The 23,619-nt window shown below is 45.1% G+C and overlaps 1 protein-coding gene across 3 annotated transcripts in view; it reads right to left on the reverse strand.

Annotated features, from left to right (window-relative positions):
- Positions 1-23,619, reverse strand: part of MRTFA (myocardin related transcription factor A) — a gene marked incomplete at its 3' end in the record, with an annotated part of 74,249 nt that overhangs the window by 503 nt on the left and 50,127 nt on the right. For all 3 annotated transcript variants that reach the window (XM_082279731.1, XM_082279729.1, XM_082279730.1), the window contains exons 3-13: positions 11,484-11,539; positions 9,827-9,902; positions 9,012-9,173; positions 7,402-7,577; positions 6,786-6,941; positions 6,032-6,282; positions 5,522-5,693; positions 4,129-5,244; positions 2,852-2,968; positions 889-1,065; positions 438-498 (exon numbers count right to left, since the gene is read on the reverse strand). In XM_082279731.1, coding sequence (XP_082135857.1) covers positions 438-498; positions 889-1,065; positions 2,852-2,968; positions 4,129-5,244; positions 5,522-5,693; positions 6,032-6,282; positions 6,786-6,941; positions 7,402-7,577; positions 9,012-9,173; positions 9,827-9,902; positions 11,484-11,539 — 2,520 coding nt within the window. The remainder of the gene's footprint in view (positions 1-437; positions 499-888; positions 1,066-2,851; positions 2,969-4,128; positions 5,245-5,521; positions 5,694-6,031; positions 6,283-6,785; positions 6,942-7,401; positions 7,578-9,011; positions 9,174-9,826; positions 9,903-11,483; positions 11,540-23,619) is intronic.

A 23,619-nucleotide genomic window follows, 5' to 3' on the forward strand; every position in this document is an offset into this window, starting at 1 on the left:
TAGAGGGAACAAACAAGCCAGGTAAGGAAAAGTCTGGCTGAAGACCAGAAGGATCCCTCCTGCCCACCAGGGCCACAGGAACCCCCCCCAGACTAAGCCATCACTGACCACCAGCTGGGATAAGGAAACTCATCCTGTGCCTGTGTTTGCTGCACTATGGAGAGTTCTGAGCCCACCTCCATGGAATTCCATCTCTGTCCACTATCTCAGAAGCAATGTGCCCGGATCTGATGCAGCAGTGCCATCAAGAACCACAGAACCATACTAAGGCCTGACTGACATCTCCCTCAGTGCCTTAATGACTACTGCCAGTGATAAAGGCACTGGAAGGGACACCAGAGAGAAGAGTGGGGCCATGACAGACTCTCCCCTCGGTGCTCTGCAACCCCCAGATTCAGACCCAGGGACTATGGGAAATGCTGGCTTTGTCTCCTTACCTCCACTTTCGATGAGGATATCAAACAGGTCGTCCATCTGCTGGCTGGAACAGCCGTTCTCCTGGGGAGAGCAAGTGCAGGATTAGCTTCCTCTTTACCAGCAGAGCTTCCACCTCCAGCAGCACCCTTGGCTGCTGGCTCTCCTCCCTTGCCCCAGGAACAGGGCTGTTGTCTAGCAAGAACGAGCACACCACGAGCATGGCACCAGAGTCCTCTGTAACCCAGGCTGTTACTGGCTGGGAAAGCATGGTCAGCAATGGCAATGAATGGCTTGGGATTTTTACCTGTGATTTACGGTCTGCCCCAAACCCTCCAGAGGAAATTCAACAAGGAAGGTGCAGTTCTGTCTCCATTTCCTATCACTGGCCCCCATATCAAGAAACTAACTAGTTTCACAATGGCAACTTTTCATCTGCTCTCCAAGGAAACCAGGGAGAGTAACTGCTCTCACCTGGGCCTTTGGCTGTTGCTTCATGGCCTCTTCATAGCCTGGTGGTGGCTCTTTCATTGGGACCGAGGGAACAGAAAGAGGTGGTGGAGGAGTTCCAAAAAGCGGCGTGTGCTGTTGCTGCTCCAGGTCCATCTGGGAGGGGGAAGGGGCAGCAGGAGAGCCAGGCTGCGATGAGGACTGTTTAGAATGAAGGCAGAAGAGGGAATGAATGCAAATCAGGGAAAAGTCCACATCAACTCCTGTCTCATGGCTGCTTTGAGAGACCATCACCTCTCCCTGTAAGCACTGCACAGCGGTCTGCCTTCTTCCCTGGACTTTATGCCCTATGCTCGGGCTGCAGGGGAAGAAGACAAATTTCCCCTCCAACTCACAGGTGGAAATCTTTAGCTGATTTTTCCAATGCTAAAGCAGCCACACCACAAACCACCTCCTCACTTCTCCTGGACAGGGAGAGCCTCATCTGTCCAAGTGGGGGATTCCTCCAGCACTTTGGAGAAAAAGGGCACTTCCCTTGTGTGTTCAGCTTACTCTGTGCAGTACATCCAGGGCCTGTCTTCCATCTGCCTCCCTCTGCAGTGCCTGCTTTGGGGTCACAAGCCAGCTTCATTTAGCAGCAAGTTTCACAGCCTGATGGTGGGCAGAGAGCACCAGAGCACTCAGCAGCACCAGAGATCCAAAGGAAACCCCAAGTGCTGCAGGAAGCGGTGTTCATGACTCAGCTTTACCAGATGAATCAGCACACAACTGCTCGTAAGAACAGCTGAAACGAGGATCAGGCCTCTGCCTCTACAGCAGCTATGCATGACCCACATGGAGACTTGCGCCCCTGGAGCAGCAAACCCTGGGCAGCAGCTGAATGCTACTTCCAACAGGTGTACATGCTGATGCCCTTGCCCATCCTGTTTTCCCTGGAAAGCTGCTCATCTGTTCTGTGACCCACAGGCAGAGGAGCGACCCTAGACCAGCTGTGCTAGCCAGGGTTCACTCTTCCTGAGAACAGCTGGAAACCATTGCTATGACACAGGCCACTGGGACATGCTGGGAGGGTACCTTTTTTGATACACTGGGTGGGCTGGTTTTGCCAGAAGCACCAGTTTTCAGGGACTGCTTATGGAAACCACTGGGGAAGAAAGGCTGCAGGTTTGCAGGTATTGAGAAAGACAATATGGTGTGAGCCAGCTGCCCTGTGACCACCTGCAGACCTAGCTTCTGACCCTACAGGGAGGCAAAAGGATTGGGAGAGTCAGTACAGATGCCTCTGCAGCACACAGGCTAAGGGACTCTGAGGAAAAAGGTCCCTTCATTTACCTTCTGCACTTTATCCAAGGTCTCAAAGTAAAACCAAGGCAGTGACCCTTTGCAAAGCAGGTATCTCACTCTAAATATACTAGAAATTACTTCTGTCTTCATATCCTTTCCAGGAACTGACTCAGAAATGATCCTCCAAGCTCTAAAAACTCTTCATAATCTTTCTGTATCTTATCTTAATTACAGGTTAGAGCTACAGCTAAGCGGGCTAGAAAGGGAGAGATGCACAGCAGAGCCTCTTTACAGCCAGCACCTGGAGAGGGGTAAAGGCAGAGGTGCTCTCTTTCCTGAAGCAGTATAGCACTTCACAAAGAGGTGATTAACTGGCATGCTCAAGGCAGGGGAATGGAAATTACAGCATGCTCAGCACTACTAGAGACTAAAAGGTCACAGCCTGTTTACCCCTCTGAGCTCGCATGCCCCTTCAGCACCAGGCACTCTGCCCACATCACCCTCTCTCCATGCAGCAGCCACCTTTTCTGTTCAGCAGCACTCCTTCAAGAATCTGGGACATCCCTGTGAATCAAGGCTGCCCACTCCGGCCCCTCGTCATTTTTAATCCACAGACAACACCCACTGGTACCTGCCTATGGGTACAAACCCTGGCAGCAGGCAAACGAAACCAAGGGAGAAAAGTGAGCAGGCAGTGAGCTACCTTAGATTGGTCTGGTCCTCTGGGCTGCTGCTGCTGCTGCGTGGGCTGCTGAGGGGTGTTTGTAGGTACCTGACACGGCGGTTGGCTGGAAGGTTTAGCGGGTGATGATTGTACGCTCTGGAAAGGAAAGGGTATCCATAGCAGGTTATTCCCCAGACATGACATGGACACAGACCTTAGGTTTCTTACAGGATTTATAAGTTTGTTTTTCCCCACTCTTTATTCTTTATGAAATTCAATCCTTCTCTTTCACTGAGCAGAGAAATCAGATTGGGTGCAATTCAGAGTCCTATGAGAGGAGGTAGTACCAGCCTAAATCCCTGGGCTACCCATGACATGCCTCGAGGGCTGCCAGACCTGACACAAGGAGCTGTGCTCTTGTGGAGCAGTGGTGGAGTTCAGGTGAGATACTCTGGGGTATCAAGGATGACACTGGATGCTGATGTTTAGACAGCTGCCAACATCTCACCTGCTATACAGCAAACATAGCCTGCTCAGTGCCTGTCCCTGATGGCAGACACTGCCACTTGCTCTGCAGAAAGTGCAAGAAATGTTATCAGCAGAGAATGAAAATTATCACTGATGTCATGGAAGGTGCTGGGGTTTGACATATGCCATAAAACCTGGGCATATTTATCCCTTCCTGGAAGGAACACTCGGAACACTTCTGTTAAGTGCTGAGCTCATGCCAGCAGGGGAACAGTAAATCATTTCTGATGAAAGACTCTGTTAACACTGAAATACTGACACGCATTAAAACAAAGAGCAGCCAAAAAGCAAACAGTCTGCTCCCAGGGTCTGATTTCAGCTCTTGGTAGATAAGATGACCCATCTATCACTCCAACTACGATCTCTACAGTAAAGGACAAGAGGTGAAATACACTCTGCTTATTTTACTACCACGGGCATAGTTGTTCTTTCAAAAACTAGTGAACTGTGGCAGCAAACTCTTGTCATCCAAGCCTGAGGTCCTGCCTGACAAAAGGCAGAACCATGTGTTTGGAAGAATGCTGAACAGCCTGCAATGCACAGAGCCAATCGTGCACTGCTGTACACAGGTCATCATTGTCAAATTCCAGTCGTTTTGCTGAAGATCTGCTTACACTGCTGTTTTACAAAGCCACGATCTAGCAGCCACCGTAGCGAGCAACTCAGCCCTTTCAGTATTTACTGCACTGAATTTCCACCCCGTTAAGTCATCCTATGGTAACTGCAGTGGGAAGAGGAGAGAGGAACCCAAATGCCCGCAGCAGTGATGGGATCCAACCCTTGCCTACCTGCAAGGGTGGGCAGCTGCTCCCTGCCTTTCCGTGGGGAGAGAGGCCCCGCCTCTCAGCGCTCTGCTTGGTCACGGTGAGGACGATGTGGGTCCCTGTGGAGTCAGTGATGAGGGTGGGGGGAGGGGTGCCCTTGATGAGGTCGCTCAGGGCGCTCCCTTGCTGGCCAAGGAAAAGCCGCGGGCTGTGGGACTGGCACGGTGGCTCTACTTCCGCGGCTGGCACCTCCTGCTTCACTATCACGGCTTTCTTTGGCACTGGGCTTGGATTCGAAGTGTCCATTTGGCTAGCGGTTGGTGCAGGGCTGAATTGGTCTGTTTGGCCACTGGATTGCTTCGCAGACTGGCAACTCAGGAAACCATTTTCACTCTTGACCTGGGTGCCGAATGCTCCTGGTTTGGAGGCGAGGGCTGTTCCTTCTCCCACGGCTGTTGGGGCTGGCTGTGATTGCTGAGAGCGCTTCTCCTGCTCCAGCTGTAGCCTAAGCATCTCCACCAGCTGCTGCTTCTGTTTCAGCATGCGGGTGAGTTCCTCGATCTGCTTGTCCTTCTCCTGCAGCATCTGGTCTTTGTCCCTAACTTCTGCATCTCTGCTGTTACCAGCGCTACACCGCTCTGACCTGGCTGCCACATTTATGCTGCAGGAGGTGGACTTGGAGCTTTCTTCCTTCACCAAGAACTGCACTGGAGATGTCTGCAAGGTGAGCTGGGTCAGAGGTGAAGTCACCATCTCTCCAAAGGTATCTCCAGTGGCCGAGTTCTCGTCCCCTGTGCTCATTTGCGAGCGCTCAGAAGGAGTTGGAGAAACAGGAGGAGTTGAGCCTGTGCTCCCAAACTTCATCACGCCACCCCCAGTAACTGTGGCCACAACTACTTCTGCTGGTGCAATGCCAGTGGTGACCAGGGCTGGCCCTGTGCTCAGCCTGGCAGTTGGGAAGGCCACCACCACTTCGGCAGCTTTAGGGAGGACAGCTGCTGTGCTGGGCTTGGGAGTGGGGGTTGTTTGGCCGGCTGCACCGTTCTGCTCTTGGTAAGCTCGGAGACGCTCAATTAGGTCCGTCTTTGTGCCCGAGACAGGCAAGGCCCTCAACTTCAGCTCTTGCTTCAGCTCTGCTACCTGACAGATGGCAAAAAAAGAGGGCAACATTAAGAGAACATACACTTCTAACTAAACAACTATGAACAGCTACCAGAGCTATGAGACAAAGGACTAAACTGATCTTCCTGAAGGCCAACAAACTCGCACCTCAGGTACAGACTGGGGGGTAGCAGTCCCAGCTGCTATCACTAACTCCTGTCAGTCCACCTCAGCCCTGCTCTGGGGAAGCAACATCGTTTGGTACTGCCCACTGACAATGGCAAAAAGGGTCTCTGCGGCTTCACAGGACATTTACCTTCATCTCATCCAGGTTGGCAGGGAGAGGGCCAGGCTTGCCCACCGCAGAGTTACTGTTTTGTCTCATCAGCCCACTAGAACCAGAGGATACTGAAGATGTGCTGCTGACTGTGGCAGAGTGATTACGTACGGTAGGGGCACTGGTACCACTCTGCTGCTCTCCTGGAGGCCTGCAGGAAAAAAAAGAACACAGACATCAAAATCACAGTGGGAAGACACCAGAGGCCCTCAGTGTCAAACACGTTCAGAAACAGCCGGGTCACACTGAAGCACACCAGTGCTCTCGGCTATATCCATGCCCCTTACTGTGCCAACCGACTCACTTCAGCTGCTTTTGTCTGATTCATCTTGCACCGCCTCTTTTTGAGGCCCTCTCGAACCTACAAGACCAAGTGTGTCACACCTGTCACACGCAGTGGCCACCCCTCACACCCAGGACACCACGTCTTTGGTAACAGTGCTGGGGAAGCAAGCGCTTCCTAAGAGAGCTGCCACTGCGGACCCGTACTTTGGTGGGGCTGGCAGGATGGTCTGATAGTTGTAGTGCTGCTGCTGCTGGTTGAGGATCTGAAGCTGGAGAAAGAGTTGCTGCTGCTGCAGTATTTTGGCATAGGATGAATCCATGGGAGGAGCTCCCTTGTCCTGCTTTTGGTCCGGGGGAATATACTGATGATATTTAAGCTTCTTGACTTTAGGCTTTAAATCCTTGGCTTTTTTACTGCGCTGAGACTTCTCACTAGCAGACTTGGGCTGGCTTTGCTATTCAGAAGAGAAGGAGGAAGCAAGTAAGAATAGAAACACTGATATAACATCCCATGTAAACCAGAACACAGACTGGGGACTTTAATTTTGAAATTCTCTAGTTTGTTCACCTCAGGATCTTTCCATGCTTCTCTAACTGAGATAACATTACGGACACAGCACCGGCAGCAGCTTACGCTGCACCATAATGCAGGTCACCTTTCCCAGCACATCAGATCATCTGCTCATCCAGTGCAGACTCATTGACTCTAATTATAGATAACACTGATTGTTTCAAAACGTTTTGCATTCAGCACTCATTTTATAGAAGGTGAATTCTGCTTTCCACGGAGGAGAAAATCCCATTAAATATGTTACAATTAGTGTCAGAGGAATACACTAATGAGAAACGTTTCCCTCCTTTGCAACTGTTAATCTAGTACTTCCAGCTCCAAACCTGCTTAAAAGTAACTTTATCTTCTTTCAGTCTACAACAATGAAGACATCACCCAAAATAGTACCTTAATGAGTGTTGGTGGGGGCTTGGCAGCAGTAAGAGCCACTCCATTGGTAAGACTAGGGGGCAGAAGAGGTGGAGGTGGCAGTGGCGGAGGTGGCTGCTCAGGTAGGAAAAGAGTTTCACTGGAGTCTGCGCTAATCTGCAACTGGGATGAACCCTGCAGGGACAGAAAAAGGCATCATGAATACACACAAGAGGAGGGAAATAGTTTAATAGAGTGTAGGAACTGTCCACTTAGAAGGAAGGAGCACAGGTTTCAAATCTTTAATCAGACTCCTTTAACCCACTGCTTCAGTTGTCCCTGAGAAGCAGCACAACTTCTTAGGGCAGAAAAGGAATCAAAATCTCACACCTGTATCTCCCAGCATTGCCTGCTGGGATCAGCTGCACACAGGCTGTATCACCAAGCAAGGGCTGCCTCCCTCCCCACATGGCACCACCATGAGGGTTTCTGAACAACCAGAGGAGGATGTGACTGACACCACACAGAGCTCAGATCCCTAGTGAAATCTCACAGACTACACCTCTTAGGAAAGCCTTAGTCTCACTTTTTAGGATCCTCTGCCACAAATCAGCATGAAGCTCCAGGGCACTGCAGGAGGCCTCCACAGTCTCACCTGAGCTAGTGATGTGCCAGTGGTGCTAGAGAGAGGCTCACAAATCCGGGAGTCCATCGGCGATGGGACAGACCCTTGGGACTCATGGCTGGCTGGCTGTTCTGGGGAGAGGGCATCACTGCTGTCCTCGTCAAAGGAGGAATTGTCTGCAACCTTTGGGTAGTTCACCTGTCCAACTAAAAACACAAACATCAACTGGTCTGTAAAGTGGAATAAGAAATGATTTCGCTTGACACTAGATGTTTCACAGAGACAATGATGACATGGAGAGAGCTGTGCTTAAAGCACCAGCTAAAATGAGAGAACTGAGTCCCACCTGGATCAGGTTTAAGTGTTTACATTCACTATCTATCAGTAGAATAAAATGATGCAGACTGGGGTGAACCATTTCTCTTGCTTCTTAGCCAGGCAAGATCAGTGAGTGTAAGAAGTACTTAGGTCTGCCCAAACCCAGCTCTGTGGCATGGCTTATTTCACTATCATCTGGCACCAAAGAAAAAGACTGGACAGTATAAGGTTGAGCCACAGTTTCTTTGGTGTTCCTCCTGTATGGTGGAAGGTAGAATCTCTCCTGGATTCTTCTGTCTTGGAAGACAGAATCCCAAATCGTCCTCTAGTCTTACAAGCAACAAGGGCTATGGATTAAGTGGTGGCCCTGGCTGCTATTAGCATTTCTGTCCATCTACACGCCCAGTAGATAAATTCACATGAGCGTACATTTGTAATGTAACAAAGTTTTTTTACACTACATTTTCTCAAATTAATCCTGCTAAGCAGGGAAATACTGTCATTTGCACCTCACCTAAAATCAAGAGGAATCCAGAGATGTACTTTGCCCAGTCAGAAGGAAGCCACATCTCTTATGCTTCAGTTGACAAGTTTACCCTTCCTCAACTACTTCTTGCTCAATAGTGAAGCCAGGCTCTCCCACAACACCGTCCTTTTCCTTTTTTATGGAAAGTATTCCATCCCGCTCACAGTTGTGTCCCATTTGTCTTTACAGTAGGTGTGCGTGTTTGAGGGGATGAATAACCACAGACACATAGACTGCTCAGTCTGGGGAGACGGGAAAGAGCACTGCTGAGGCAGTGGGAAGGCTATTCCTCAGCATTCCTTTCAACCCTCGGAATGGCACTGGCATGATTTACATCTGTTCTGGTTTATTTTTAAAGGGGTTGAATCCTCTGAAGTTTTTGAGTTCACAGACATCTTTTGTTTCATCACACCTGTTTATATTCTGTCTCCCCTCCTGATCTAAGTCAGTGAGTTCTGCCTGACCATGTTGTTGACATGTTATACTGAGAGAGGGATTTTAAGGAGACAATCTAGGGAATACAATCTTCAACAGTCTTTCAAGTCTTTAGGGCATACAGTTACTTTCACATTTTTCCGGAATGTCCACATTCCCTATGATTTAATGTCTCCATAGCATTATCTGGGCCAGAGGGAGATCTGCTTTTCCAAATCCTTGGGCTGAAAGCCTGTGATTCTGGGCCAGGAAAACAAGACCAGCCATGGGATTGCACTCCCTTAGACATGCAGGTGGATTGATAGGTAATCACAGCCACATGTGGGAAATGCTCTCCACAAGGATCCTCATCTGACCTTACCAATAATAGCTTCCTTCAGGCTTGATTCCACAGGCAAGATGTTCTTCTCCACCAGCTCCATGGGCCCTGGCCTCTGTGCTATCTTCTCATTGAGGTCATCTGCCAGTCTGGCTCTCTTCAGCTTCAGCTGCTTAGCCTGCAAGGAGGGTTCAGCTGAGGTCTCTGTTTGGGGGAAAGTAAATAAAATAGCATCAATCCAACAATGGTCAACCCATACCCTTCAGCAGTTTAATTCTATTCAGAAAGGTAACAGCAGATAACTGTGCAGAAAAATAGGTGATGGAGAACAATAGATATGCACTATAAAGACATATGACACATACTATATATATTTAGGTTATAAAGATAACTACAGTGGCCCTTGTGACAAATTCACTGTTCTTAAACTGATGTCACCCAATTCTCGTTCATCTTTTCCCTCTGGTTGTGTCCCAAGCTTGGTGCTCAGCAGCAGCACAGCACTCCCTCTCTGAAGCTGAGGTTCATTACTAATCAGATCAAATCTGCCTCACTCCCTCTTGGACATTTTACAGTGTCTTCCCTTAGTAGAAGAGCAGTCCATGGTCATTCTATTTCATTGTTGCTCAGCTACATAAAACTGCACAACTTGAATTCACACAACAGGTCCTTATGACAATAATCTCCAAGCAAGCAGAGTTGAATCCCTCCCAAGGAATCATGCAAACAGGCATGATCTTCTGCCTGCTCCCAAGTGGAAGGAAGCTTTGGAGGTCAGTGGCAAAACAGAAAACTGCTAAAAAAATAGTTACGATAAAGTTTATTTTCGGTGTTTCCGCGTTCAGCACGTGCCATACCTTCCAGAATGTGCATCCTAACCAGCTCTGATCTCTCTGGCCGAGACCGGATTTTGCGTTTGAGATAGTCCTCTGTCTGTAGCAAAAACAGACAAGCAAGAACCACTTTCAGCTGATCAGACATAGGAGCGAGGTAATCTTGAACAGCACAATGAAAAGAAACAACCATCTTTAGCTGCTACTGAGATCTAAATAAGCACAGAATGGAGAAGGGGCCTATCTCCTGTCCCAGAGCACCCAGAAAATGAGCTTACTCTAAAGATGACCTTCCAGTGTAATTACCTCAGTCAACTGTGCAATGCTGCCCCACAGAACAGAAACTGGGAAGAACTTCCTCAGGAGAAGTCCTCTTTTCTCATTGTATGCACCACCACTAACTTGTGCCAGGGTAACATCCACAAGATTTCTTTTTACATTAAAGATAAATGCACTGGGGTTCCATTGTTCACAGAAAATACTTTCATGTACTACCGACATTCCGGGCTGACTTATGGTTTGGGGCATACTCTTTAATTTGATTAAAGATATGTTATTTGTTAAGCTGAAGACCCCATGCAGTCCCTTGGGGGGCAGAATCTAAATGCTGTGACAAAGCTTATTTCACTTCCAGAGCTGCTTTTAGCTCTGTCTTTGGAGAATGTGCTACAGATCAATGTACAGAGATGATCCCAACAGGCTGAACGCATTACTCTTTACACAGCTGAAGAATGGGAATCTGGAAGCAGTGGGTAATAGACTGGTAAGGACTGGCCATCAGGATGGGCCTTCAGAGAAAGCAAGTATTAAAGTCAGTCAGAAAACTGCACCATAGTTGCTCAACTGCCCACATAAAAATATTAAATTAATAAAGTTTTAGGAAAAAAAGAGGAAAAATAAGCAAAAGCCCTTTGGTCACTGGTCTTAATGCAAAATCCCCCGTTCAAATCCTTCCACAGTTTAAAGGGCCTCCCTTACAGGTCTTAATCACAGCTGGGTTTTTTTTGCTTATGTTGCTTTCACTTTTAAAACAAAACTTAGTCATAACAAGTTTCATTCCACTGTAGGCTAATCAGAAAAAAACAGCCCCAGATGCCTTCTGAGGAACAGAAATTACCAAGAAACTCCCTAGTTAGAAAAGGTGGCACATGAAGTGTGATGCCTGGCTTCCTCTTTCTATAGAGCCAGAAGTCTGGGATTTCAGTGTCACGAGATTTTGGGGGGTATCCTCTCTACTCAATTTTGAAGTTCTCGTCTCCTAGATAAACAATTGCATGTGCAGGTAACAGAGAAACTTTCCTCAAGGTTGGAACTGAGCTCCACATGATAAGAGCATTTAATAGCAATTAAGAGCGAAACAGACACCATAAAAATAAAAATGCCAAGTGCATGGACAGTGAGGAAGAAGAGTATCAGTCACTTCCAGAAAGATGACTCTAGGGAAGATCCAGCCACCATAGTCAATGGCTTTTAGGCACAACTCGTTCACTGAGGGTTAACCAGCACCACATGCAAGCTGCAGAACACCCCACCCAATACATCTCTGACTACAGAAAGCTGTATTACATCCAGAATATGAACAATTCCCTTCTGCATCTCATTAGCAGCTACAGGATACCCAAAACACAAGACATACTATTCCTGACTTTCCCAAAACACTAAAGATTATATTGCATCTTACCCTGGCCCGCTCCAAACTCCTTCTTTGTTCATGAAATGCAGCTGGACTTTTCAGAGCTGTGGAGAGGAAAAACATTTAGTGAATGAATTAGAATGATGGAAGTTCTCTCACTGCACAACCCTTCAGGCCAACTAAGTCAACAAACGCACCGCAGCAACTGCCTCCTGCATCTTCCAACACACTGAGGCAGATCTCCAACTGGTACAAAGCAATGGGAATTGCCACACTCTGACAGCACAGGGACTCAGGAACTGATCTGAAATTTTTGTGGGCCACTGGAGAGTCTAACACAGGTACACTTCTGGTCAAACTAACCACTGCTCCCAAAGTTGGGTCCAGGAACATGATTCAAAACCAGCCCCTCAAATAATGCCTTTTACAAGGTTCAACACATAGTAAGATACACAGGACCCTTACGGGAAGAAAACACTCTGAAACTTTGAAGTTACATCAAATGGTTGGAAGGATGGGGGACAATGCAAATGAACTGTAAATCCCCTTTACTATCTTTTAATGTCAAAGGAAGCTGCAAGTCTTTCCTTAATCTGCACCGGTGTTTTGTACACATGCAAGGACTGGCTGCAAATCCTGCAGGTCCACAGGACACATATATTGCTCCCTGTAAGAGAAATTACCGCGAGGAACACTTGGAGAGAAAAGTACATCTGTCTATTGACAGAAAACCACAACCTGAGGAATTAGCTTCACCTCTCCATAGAACAGACCTCCTTGCCCCCTCGGGCCCTGTTTAAAACCAGAGCCAAAATGGATCAGGTTTTAAGAAACTGATCCTCTGCTGTCCAGGACCACACTAACCCTGGAGGAATCTCTCACTCTGCCTGGCTCCTCTGGAGCACACAAAGCTCACGTCACAGTAAAACGAGAGAGAGAGGGTGTAGCAGCTCCTCACAGTTTCCCTGAAGCTGCAAGTAGCTTGTTTTTTTAAAAACGACCACACTGTGATTTGTATTAAGAACTAGCTGAAGGGAGCATAATAATTTCTTTTCATATTTCTGAAATACTCATATTTTAAACTGTCTGAATTACCATTAAGCTAAACAGAAAAGTTAAAGAATCTCAGCTTTAAAGATAAGTTGCAAGTCTTTTGAAGACAGAAATCTAAGCTCATAGTTAGTAACCCCAAAGTATTGCATCTAGGTCCTGTGAAATACAGTCTGCTCATATTATTTTTCACCTAACACCAGTGATTAAGTAGTTCTCAAAGGTAAGTTCATAATGACGTCTCAAAAGACTATTAAAAAATAAAAGCCCTTGCATAAATGCAATGTAAGAAACTACTTCTAATGTATGTGGAGCCTTCCAAGCCCTTTCCTACAGAATGGAATGGACTAGCCACAGAGAGCGTTAGGACACATCCTGTGAAATACAGAGAGTCCCTCTAGGTTCGCATCAATGGGGTAAGAAGCAGAATTCAGTCCACATGGCAGGAATTCTGAACACGCCAGGCATCATAGACGGGAATTGGACTACAGAAGTGAATGAAGAATAATTTGTAGAATAAATTAACAATAACTGAAAACTATAGTGAGTGAGTATATAGACCCTACAACATGGGCCAAATAGGTCTTCAGATTAGTTTCATAAATCTGGTTATGGAGAGAAATCACCAGAGAAAGTTACACAAGCTGTGAAATGCACTTTGAGATAAACCAAAGACATATGGTAGGGATATTGTTTTGCAACAACTACAAAGTAATGAAAAAAACTTTCCCATCTAGCTGAGGCACCAAGAAGGCCTCAGAAGGTCAGACTGGGCAGTCTGACCGTGGCACTTCGTTGAAGAGCAAGGAACAAACAATACTCTTTTCAAGTCGCATGAGCTGCTTGTGAATACACACGTGCTTGAACCTGAACATGCTTTCCTTTCATTGTGTGCGTATCATGGAAAAGTGAAATAAAAGCTCAGGTCCACTTGGGCAAAAATAGCAAGCAACATTTAAATCTGCATAAACATCTACCCTGGAGACAAGCAAAGCAGGATTCATCTTGAGTCTTCAAAAGCTCTCAACCAGAATGTGCAGACACGGCAGTAATTCTTTACTCTCTCCTTCCTGCCTACCTCTGCTGTCAGTATGAGGCAGCAGATGAACTTTAAGTGACATTTCCCTGACCACAGCTAATGGTCAGAAAAATGCAGGAGTTCAGCTGGTGTCACAGGTAGTCCAGGAAAACTCTTGCATACAGAAGAACAAAGCAAGAAAAGAATCCCTGAGTAGGAAAAAAGAAAAACACATATACATTTAACAGTAAGTAATGCAGAGCTGCTTCAGGAATAATCTCGTAAAGAACAATCTCAGTCTCTCATGACTAGTCCTCTGGAAACGTGCACTGGGATGTAGCTCTCTGGGCTGGCAACACGACAGAGGACTTCATATTCGACCTCTGAAAATGTCAAGAGGGCACAAATCCTTTGCTGCTTCCCTCAGCAATCTAGGATGAGGCTGACATGTCAGAATAGGCTGTCTATTGTAAAATCATACTCCATTTGTAGTTAACTAAGCCTTGCACATTTTTTGGCTTTGAAATGACTACTTAGCCCAGAGCTGTAGAACAACTCTGTTAACTTTACTATAGCAAATTAAAAAAAAAAAAAAAGGAAAAATATAATCCTGTGAAGAACTCGGAAGCAATAAGGCTCTGGGTGAGCTCTAAAGGAGACCCACAGTGCAGAAATGCCCTTTTTCCAGCTCCTACCACTACCCTTCCTGGCCACTTAGCACTGATCCCTGCAAAACTATTCCTGTGCCTCATAACCCATCTGGCTCACTCACCAGAGTGCTGCTTTATCCATTCCACTCAAAACTACCCATATTGATAAAGCTCTACCGTGCTCAGCCATATCAGCTCTGGTGGCTCATTCTGGCCATGTATGTGAATGAGTGGCTGAGCTGGTGGAGCAGAACCTGTGCGAACCAGGTGGGCGTGGGGCAGCATTCCCACTCCATCCACAGCCCTTAGTACCTGAAGCATCAGATATAACCACAGAGGGTATGGGGTGAGGCAACTCCAGTCACCTGATGCTTTCTGACTGCTTAACATGCATAAAATACACTAAACTATTCCTTACAGTAGTTTGTCTAACCTGTTCTTGGAGGCCTCTCATGAAAAATGCAATATTATTGCAGAGAAATTATCCCAGTGCATAGATGTTTTTACTATTTAAAAACCCTTCTGAATGTCTAACTTATATTTCCCTTTCTACAATTTATACTCTTTGTTCCCCACCTTACCTGCAAACATTACAAAGAACAATTTATTTTCTTCCTCTTTGCATCTATCCCTTTTGAAAACTTTGGTTCTCCTACAATCTTCTGTTATATAAAATGAACAAAGCCAGTTGCTTCAACATTCCCTTGCACAGAACATTATCCAGACCTTTGCTTGTTTAGTCTCTTTTGGACTCCTTCCATTTGAGCTGCATTTTTGCTGAAGCCTAGTGTCCAGAACTGGGTACATACTGCAGCCTAGGCTTTATTGGCTGTTACAGAGTTAAATGATTCTTCAGTAACACTTCTCAGTCACATGTCCCAGCCAGTTTGCCTTCTTGTGTACATGAAATGCACAGCGTTCACTTATGCTTGCCTCAACCAAACCACGCCGGTACCAAGCCAGCCACTCTTCTCAGTTCATGCCACGAACTAGGCATTACAAAAAGTAGATATTCTGCCTTTTTCTTTCATTTTATTCCATAGTTCTTGGCTTCTCCAAACATTGTGAGTCCCAGTCCCGGCCTCCCCCCAGCCTACTAACCTGGAGCTTAATAAACACGCAGACTGTTCCTTTGTTTACATCAAATCACTGAAAATACTGAATCATGTCAAACACTGATTTTCTCCCTTCCCATCCCACTCAACAACCCTGCTCAACACAACCTCCCAGTCTGACACCAAGCCTTTATTCCAATACTGTTCCCTCACAAGTTGCATAGGCAGCTACAAGTAGTCCCAGCTTGCTTCCAAAAACATCAGGTAAGGCTGTTTCAAGTGCCTTACTAAACCTAAGAAGTGCAAAAACACATTTAACACCCCAAATTCCCTGGGAAGCATTTCAGCAAATATTTAGTCTGCTGGTAGATCCAGCTTAAGTAATGATCTCTTTTCCATCTCCCGCTTGTTTCTGCCTTGCCATTGATGCTCCAATTGTACTTGTACTGCACAGGGAGCTCTACTGTGGAACTGTTGCCACAAAGTATCTCCAGCACCTCCCCACGGCACTTGCCCCTCTCCAAACTTAACTGGAATCCTTGATCTAACTATCCAGCTAACTTTGAGTGAGCCCTGATGAGAACAGAGTGCTGCCAGAGGAAAAAAAACCACCAAACTTGCTAAACTACAGTTGTATGAGCTGTTGAGTTTCTGTTTTCACTGTATGCGAAAAGAAATAGTTGAGAATGCAAAAGTAACTTCTGCAATGCCCAGTTTCAGTTAGGTTACCTCCTGCCTGCCTTTTGATTTTATTTCTACATGACATGTACATGGTATTTTCAGCCTCAGCAACCTGCAGTTACACTTTCTGCCCTTGTTCCTGTACCTAGGTCTGGGACAAAGCATGTCAGCCCTTGGTTATGCTGACAAAACGGTCTGTGGACTCCGATCACAGTTGTTTTGAAAGAGTTCTTTTAACCTGGATTGGTATGCTGGTTTACAGCACGGCTCCACAAATAATAGTGTCAGCAAAGCTGAGCACAACTGCCCTGCCAGACAAAGTCAGAAATGAGAGGCTGAGTTTAAGGCCAGCACTGCAGCAGGAGCCCCCACTCTGCTGAACCATGGCCCCCCCATGTCTTCAGACTGCCCCATCCACCACAGGAAAACAGCCTGGTGTTACAAATGGCCCAACAAGCACTAAAAAAGGCTCAGTGACAGATGGGACAATAGCATCATCAATAGGGCTTGGGACAGCACAGCCCAGCAGGTGCCCTCCACTGAGCTGTACACATTTTTGTCCCACTTGGACAACTGTGGCAGTTTGTAACATCTGCTGTTAGCAGGATGAGTTTTACCCCTCACCTTTAGATGACTGACAGCAGGACTTGATTTTGCTGCCACAGACAGGCTGGCTAGCAAGGATCTCATGAAATTCCTACCACATATATCCTATTTCTTTAGTCTCTCTGTTGCCTGTTGTGGAGCATTTTGATGCTTCATCTCCAGAATTCCTGAAGAATGAACATCTTTGTGGTCACACCCTCAGCTACCACAACAAATCTGCCTGCAGATCAACTGTTCTGATGCAACTGTTCCGTGCCTCCACCCTGCTTCAAAAATGTTGCAGCTGTACATTGCCACTGTGTCCTTCCATCTGACCCCCCAAACCCCATCTACATCGACCCACACCTTTCCATACAAAGCCCAGAGATGAAAGTTGCTAATCTTCACATCAAAGCAATGTATTAACTCGTATGAAACGGGGTCCAGAACTGCAATGCCTGAGTTGAGTGTTCCCCCGGTCCAAGCCATATTTCGCAGATGTGAATGGAAGTGTGACTGAATCACAGAACCACAAAATGGTTTGGGTTGGAAGAGACCTTAAAGATCATGTAGTTCCAACCTCCCTGCTATGGCTGCAGGGTCACTTTCCACTAGACCAGGATGCTCGAAGTCCCATCCAGCCTGGCCTTGAGATACAAAAAGCAAAGCAAAGCATCAGTCTGGTGCTGCTATATACAACAGACTGGATCAAGACTCAGGAATCAAACCCAAATCTTCAATATAACAGCAGAGACAAAAAGCTGGGCAAAATGGCCCAAACATTTCTCTTCAGGGTACACCCTGCAGTGTACAAAAGCAGATTTTAGCTGTGCAAAACTTTCAAAGACATTCATATGAAGATGTCCAAGTTCCTGTTATCTAGCAGGAGAAATAAGTGAAATCAGAACTAGGCTGAGACACTCTAAGAATGAAACACAGCAGGGGAAGGGGACTGACCCAGCTGCTGACAAAAAGAGGTCAAAATACCCATACAGCCTGCATTTGCTTATGCAGCTGAGAGAAACACTGAGGTTTGCACGGAACCAAACACAGGGAAGAAAGAAAGGTGAAAGGATCTGCACAGATCCTCATAGCTCAAGTGTCTTGTGGGAAGCAGAGGCTGCAAAGCCTTCTATAATCAGTAAATCACTACTCGAGGCTATCAGACTTGTAGACTGACAGAGCAGAGGCAGCATGTGAGCTTTCCTTGGCCATAGTATCTACCTCATCACAGACAACAAGGTGATATTTGAACTGCAAATCAGTTGGTAAGACAACACACAATGTTTGTAGAAAGGCTACAGCTAAATTCAGAATACTTTGCTCTTCAGTTAGACCTGTTCCTAAGGGAAAGGAAAAACCTTCCTTTGCTATGACAGAGAAGCTTGTGTCATGTCCAAACCCAATCTCAGACATGCTGATTTAATCCAGAATGGCAGAAGACCTTCTGCTGCAGCTATTCACCCCTGCTCTCAACCAAATTCTGGTTTCTCTCTCTTGTTTACTATGCTTTCGTAAAAGATGAGATAAAGTGCTGCAAATAGGCTCGATGACTTCCGCTGTCGGTTCAGGGTGGGGCTCCCACCCGTAGGATTTGGTAAGAGACACAGAACCTGAACCACAGAGCAAGGCAGTTAGCACTCTCTTCCTCCCATCATCTTCACCCCACTTTCAAAAAGCATTTCTCACAGCATGGAGAAAAAAGGTATTAAAAAACTGGGTCACATGCACAGAAGGGGTTGTCATCTTGCCAGTGGGGCAGTGTCTAAGAGCTGCTGCATGCTGCAGAAATATGAAAAGGGGCTGGAGAATACACAGCTGAGAGAAGAAAGATCTCCATCAGCATCCTTTTCTCCATTTGCAGCTCTGAGGAGCTTCTCATCCAGTACACAGACCTGATCATACTTGAGAATTCTTGCAGATACCATACCCCAACACTGGTAAATGACCTTGGATTAAGCCTAAAATACGAGTATCAAGTTAAGGACAGGAAAAGAAGCCACAACTGCTAAATCATGATTATTCAAATCCAAAAATACACAAACTCAGAAAATTAAAAATTAAGATGGACCTAAAAAAGTCAATCCAAATATATTTATGAAGGTAAGGAACACATCTCTGGCACTCAAACAAATGAAGCTTGCTCTTCAGTGACACCCTTCAATGAGAATGTTACTGTGACTGAAGAATTATGAGTGTTCCTAGACGCAAACAGAAGAAAGGCTCCTTTCCACGTTGCTACTGTTGCCAGCACTGCCAAAGCACGGCATTACAGACACGGTGCTGCAGCTTTTCAGAGTCTTCCCCACTGCCCAGCTATTCCAATCAACAGAAACACGGCACAGAACACAGCCAAATGAAGTTCCCGTTAGCTGGATTGTTTGGTGAGTTCCAGGCTGCTGTGGAAGCCAGAGCTGAGGTCCTGCCTCCCTGACACCCTGCCTCAGAGAACCAGCCCTTCTCTTGGGTCAACATTCTAAACCTGCACAGTCTACTGGCTCATGCAGCTGTTTTTCCCAAAAAGAGCCACTTTCCAGCTGCCTGCATTGGGCTTGCCCTGGCTGCTGAAGCACACAGGCAGGGGGAACTGCGGTACCCTGCCTCGGCTCGCCATGGAGACACTCACCAGCTGAGCTGCTTTCAGCTCACCAGAGCCCACTTTCAGCACGACTGTCAGTAACTCTAGTACAGCAGTATCTCTCTGATGATGCAGCTGAAGTTTAAGATTTTCATTAACTGTGTGAAAAGCCTGAGGTATAGGTTTGTCACAGTAAACATGAAATTATTGGCAGAAAGGACTAAGATATTTTCAAGGCCCAACACTGAGTTAATTTAAAATCTTATATATGTGAAATTTCTCACAAAGTTCATCCTCTGTAGGAGCAAAATGGAAATTGTCACCCATGGTAACAGTTATCAGATCTGTGGGTGACTATGGCTACGGCTTTGTGTCAAAAAACATTTACAGCAAATACAACTAAGGTATAATCTGCTCCATCCACCACCATTAACTCTTGGCATTCAAAAGACATTACCTAAATCTTGAAATGAAAAATAAAAAAAGGCAAAGCTTCATTACAATCAGGATTATACCACCTCCAAACTGAAGAAGAAAAGGGAGACAAGGAACTTCTACCAGGAACCCTTTGATCCATGCATTCGTGGACCAGATTTCATGCCTGTTTCTTGCATGGAAAATCGGCCTTTGCAAATTCCTCTGATAACTTTCCAGAGTGCCATGGGTGGGAAAGGTATGGAGTCACAAAAAGGAGAGACCATTCCCAGACAACAAGTTAGAATGAAGCTAAGACAACTGTGGGAACACAAAGGGAAGAAACTCATATTGCATATCAGACTTTACTCCCCTGAATTATTATGTTTCTCTTGCAACTTTTTCTCTTGCAATTCTTTTATCATGGCAGGGATCAAGGACCAAACACAGCCTATCAAACACCTGAGCATGGTTCTTCCTTCTACAGCTTCAGAAAGGGCAAACAGCACATTTCCATCTTAACACAATGAACTTTATTGCTCAGTCATGTCTTATTAATCACAGATCATATAAACACATGGAAAACACACACAGTCAGATATCTAAAAATACAAACAAAGCAGATGCAGTTATTAGGCCTCTGACAATGAGACTCTCCACTTAAATGTACAGATTCCTTCAACACATAAAGCCTGAAGGCTTTGAAATTTTGCTTCAAGAAAAAAGATCAAAGTCAAATAACCAGCAAATAATTCCTGGGACACAAGTTATAGGTATATGATCAAATTAAAATAAAACCAGTTACAGACTTCTGTGCAACACGCCAGAAACAGAAAAAATGTGGAGGACAGCTGCAAGTGTCCTCTACATTTTTTTTTTTAATTTTACAATACTTGTTTAGTGTTCCAGTCTTACTCTCAGAGCACGACACTAAGTATATTAAAAGTCTAGCTGCAGCTTCTGTACTTGAGGTGCTGTGCTATACACTATGAACCAGAAAATAGCAAGGATTCAGAGGTTTATGGAGTATTAAAATAAGTTATCATTTTTAGATCTTAAAAGACTTTACAGGTTTGTACATTTTATTAAACAAGTCTGGGAGTAACAGTAGTTACAGTCCACATACATGTTTTTAACTCCTTGTCCTAAATGAAATTACAGTTCCAGCTTAAAAGCCTGAAAGTGAAGCAGTTGCCAATGTGCAGAACAGCAGACGTAAGATGTCAGGGAAGTGTAAATTTGAATTTTTTCTTCGTTACTCTAAATAGATTCCATAAAACTATAGGAATGTCACTACAAAGATCTGGTACGTACAGTGGTGTGAGAATGACGGGGACACGTTACGCAGCAGGAAGAGCTATTTCAGGGTGCTAAAGCAATGGGTTTAGCTGCAGCTCAAATAGAACATGCTACAACCTTGAAATGTCGGCTCTCTAGCCACATTGCAACGGTTCTGAGTCAGTAAAACTCCATGCAGGCACAGCAGTTCATCTATCCCGGCCCTTAGGTGGAAGACAAAATATGGCTGAGGCTTGAAGAACTGCCCCTGAAGTCACCAGCATGATGGCAGAGCAGCTCGTGTCATGAACAATACTGCACCTGTAGGTAATCGTCACGTTCCAACAGCTTGCTGCCTCTCCTTTCTCTGACAAACATAAAAGATGCTCCTACCTCCCAATTAACAGTTAAACAATTTATACAACTGGTTTTTTCTTTTGTTTTGTTTCTGACATTTAATATGTTCTACTGTAGCTATTGTATGTAACAGGAACCAAAGGTTGATTATATCCTCAACTGACAGGTCTCCTTCAATTAGCACACATATACTAAATTGACAAGATTCATAATAAGAAATAAGAATAACTACGAAAATATGAACATAAATATTAATTATAGAGCCATGCAATAAAGCTAGAAGTGCATAATTTTCAAGTATTATAATTTTTTTTTTTTTAAACTGAGAAGTGATTAGACTATCAGGTAAAGGCTAACACAGAAATAGCATTTTTAGCTACCCTACACAAACACAAGTGTGGATGTATGGCCAAATCTTGGGGTTGAGATGTTGAAGTCTAGAGACATGACTTAACCTTAGAAACTCACAGGTGGCAAGCACTTCGCTTCCTGAATTCAGTACCTCAAAGATCCTTGGGTTTTTGTGATGGTGGCTGTGCTGGATGCAGAAGACCAGCTACTACAAGCTTTGTCTAGATGATGATCACCACTGGTATGCCAAAGCATAATCTGTGTTCTGTACCCTTAAGTCACTAACTGTCCCCAGTAAACAGCAATTCCTTTAGAATTCATTTTAAGTAATGTCTCACAGACTCCCAAGAAAGTAAATACTGCGTTTTAGTTTTATAACAAGTACTACATTTTATCCACTAACCTTAGGCTAGAGAAAAATGCAGCTAGTGATATGAGAGGCCTAATGAGATGATAATCATGAGACTGCCTGCTGTATCACAATAATTTCTAATTGTGTGACCTGTTGCAATTGAACCACGGCACATTCCCCTCATGGAGTCTGAGGATAAAATACACTTGTACTCTGAAATAAGCTCGAGCATCCGGCAGGCTGCACATCCAAGCAAAAACTGCATCAGAGTGTGGTAGCACAGACCTAGAGCACAGAAACACCTCAGCACCTGCAAAAGCAATGCTATTGGAATCTCCATGCACAAATTCCATCCTCTTTGGATCTACATAGAGTCATGTGTTCTGCATCCCGGAACACAAACATACAGAGGAGTTGGATGTGGGCACAAAAACTGGCAAGCATCAGATACACTGAAGTGAAAAAGAAGCTCCTGGAAATTCTCAGCCTGTACAGCAGCCACCCTCCTTCTAGCTTTCAGTGCTCACAATGCCCTTTTCAAAGGATGCCTGTGACATTTTTCAGAGACTCACAAAGCACGACTACAGAGCAACACAGGGCACATTCCCAGAAATTATCTACTTCTGCTTCGCCTGCTTAGATAGAAGTGATGGTCAAAACAGCTTTCCTGCAGGACTGTGCCACATGACAACCTTGCATTCTTGCCTGTGTTTTGTGTTTGCAGCCAGAAGCCAAAGATTACAATCCTGATGGATAAAACAAAGGGCATGTGAAGCTTTAAATCTTGCAAAAGAGAAAAAGAGCCACATATTTTGCATAACAGAGTATTGCTACATTTGCAAAATGTCTTTCCCTTAAAAAGTTTTGCTGCTTTAGTTGAAGATACTTTCCACATAACTTTCTACTCAGATGTGCACTAGCTACTGTTTTAAATATTCTCTTCAAGGGTGAAAAATGGGGTGTTTAATAGTCGCCAAAAAAACCTTACAATAGCTGTAACCTTTAAATTTGACACTAAAAAATGACAGCATCTGACTGTTCTTCTACAGCACAAGAGTTCAAAGAGTTGAACACAGACAGCAGATTTTGTTTAACTTGCATTTTGTGAGGACAAGAAGATGAAAATCATCTCTGCATAGCTACAAAAAAATGCAAATAGCAAAATGGCTTTTCTATTTGCACTGTTAGAAAATAGGCCAAAACCTGAATAAATAGAAAAACTCAGCTCTCCTTTTTTCAAGATACAGTCATTCTACCTCAGATCACAGGTATGTCAGCTGCAGGTGAAGACTTGCCTCCCACATTTTTTTCTAAGGGCAATTGAGAATTTTAATCTTCAACTAATGAATCCTGCTACTAGTAAAAGGTTACACAAAGTGGTAACAGAAAGCAAGAAGAATTAATGAAGCATAAAACCCAATTATTTTGAATCCTCTTTCACTGCCTATAAATGCTTTATTTCTTACTACAATACACTAATCCTTCAGTGGAGCAAAGTCCTACTGTAGGTGGCTGGTGGGTTGGGAAGGTTATTTAAGTGAGATTAAGTGTACTTGGTAAAAAAATGTTGAAACATTTGCCTTTCCACTCTATCATATAAACAAAATTCCACATGGGACAAAGTAAGCAATTCCCAGTTCTGTTATGAACAAGCACAGCAGGAGTAGCATGACTCTCACTCTCACTTAAAGGTGACACAAATGTGTCATCTCCCACTCCTCATATTTCCAGTGTCAAAAAACCTCGTGCTGATGAAAGCCTGAAATGAAATTTCTCTTTCAGGGCACCAGTTTGCAGAATAAATCTTATGTGGGG

Source organism: Coloeus monedula (genome assembly GCF_965178545.1).
Source record: "Coloeus monedula genome assembly, chromosome: 4".
Lineage (NCBI taxonomy): Eukaryota > Metazoa > Chordata > Aves > Passeriformes > Corvidae > Coloeus > Coloeus monedula.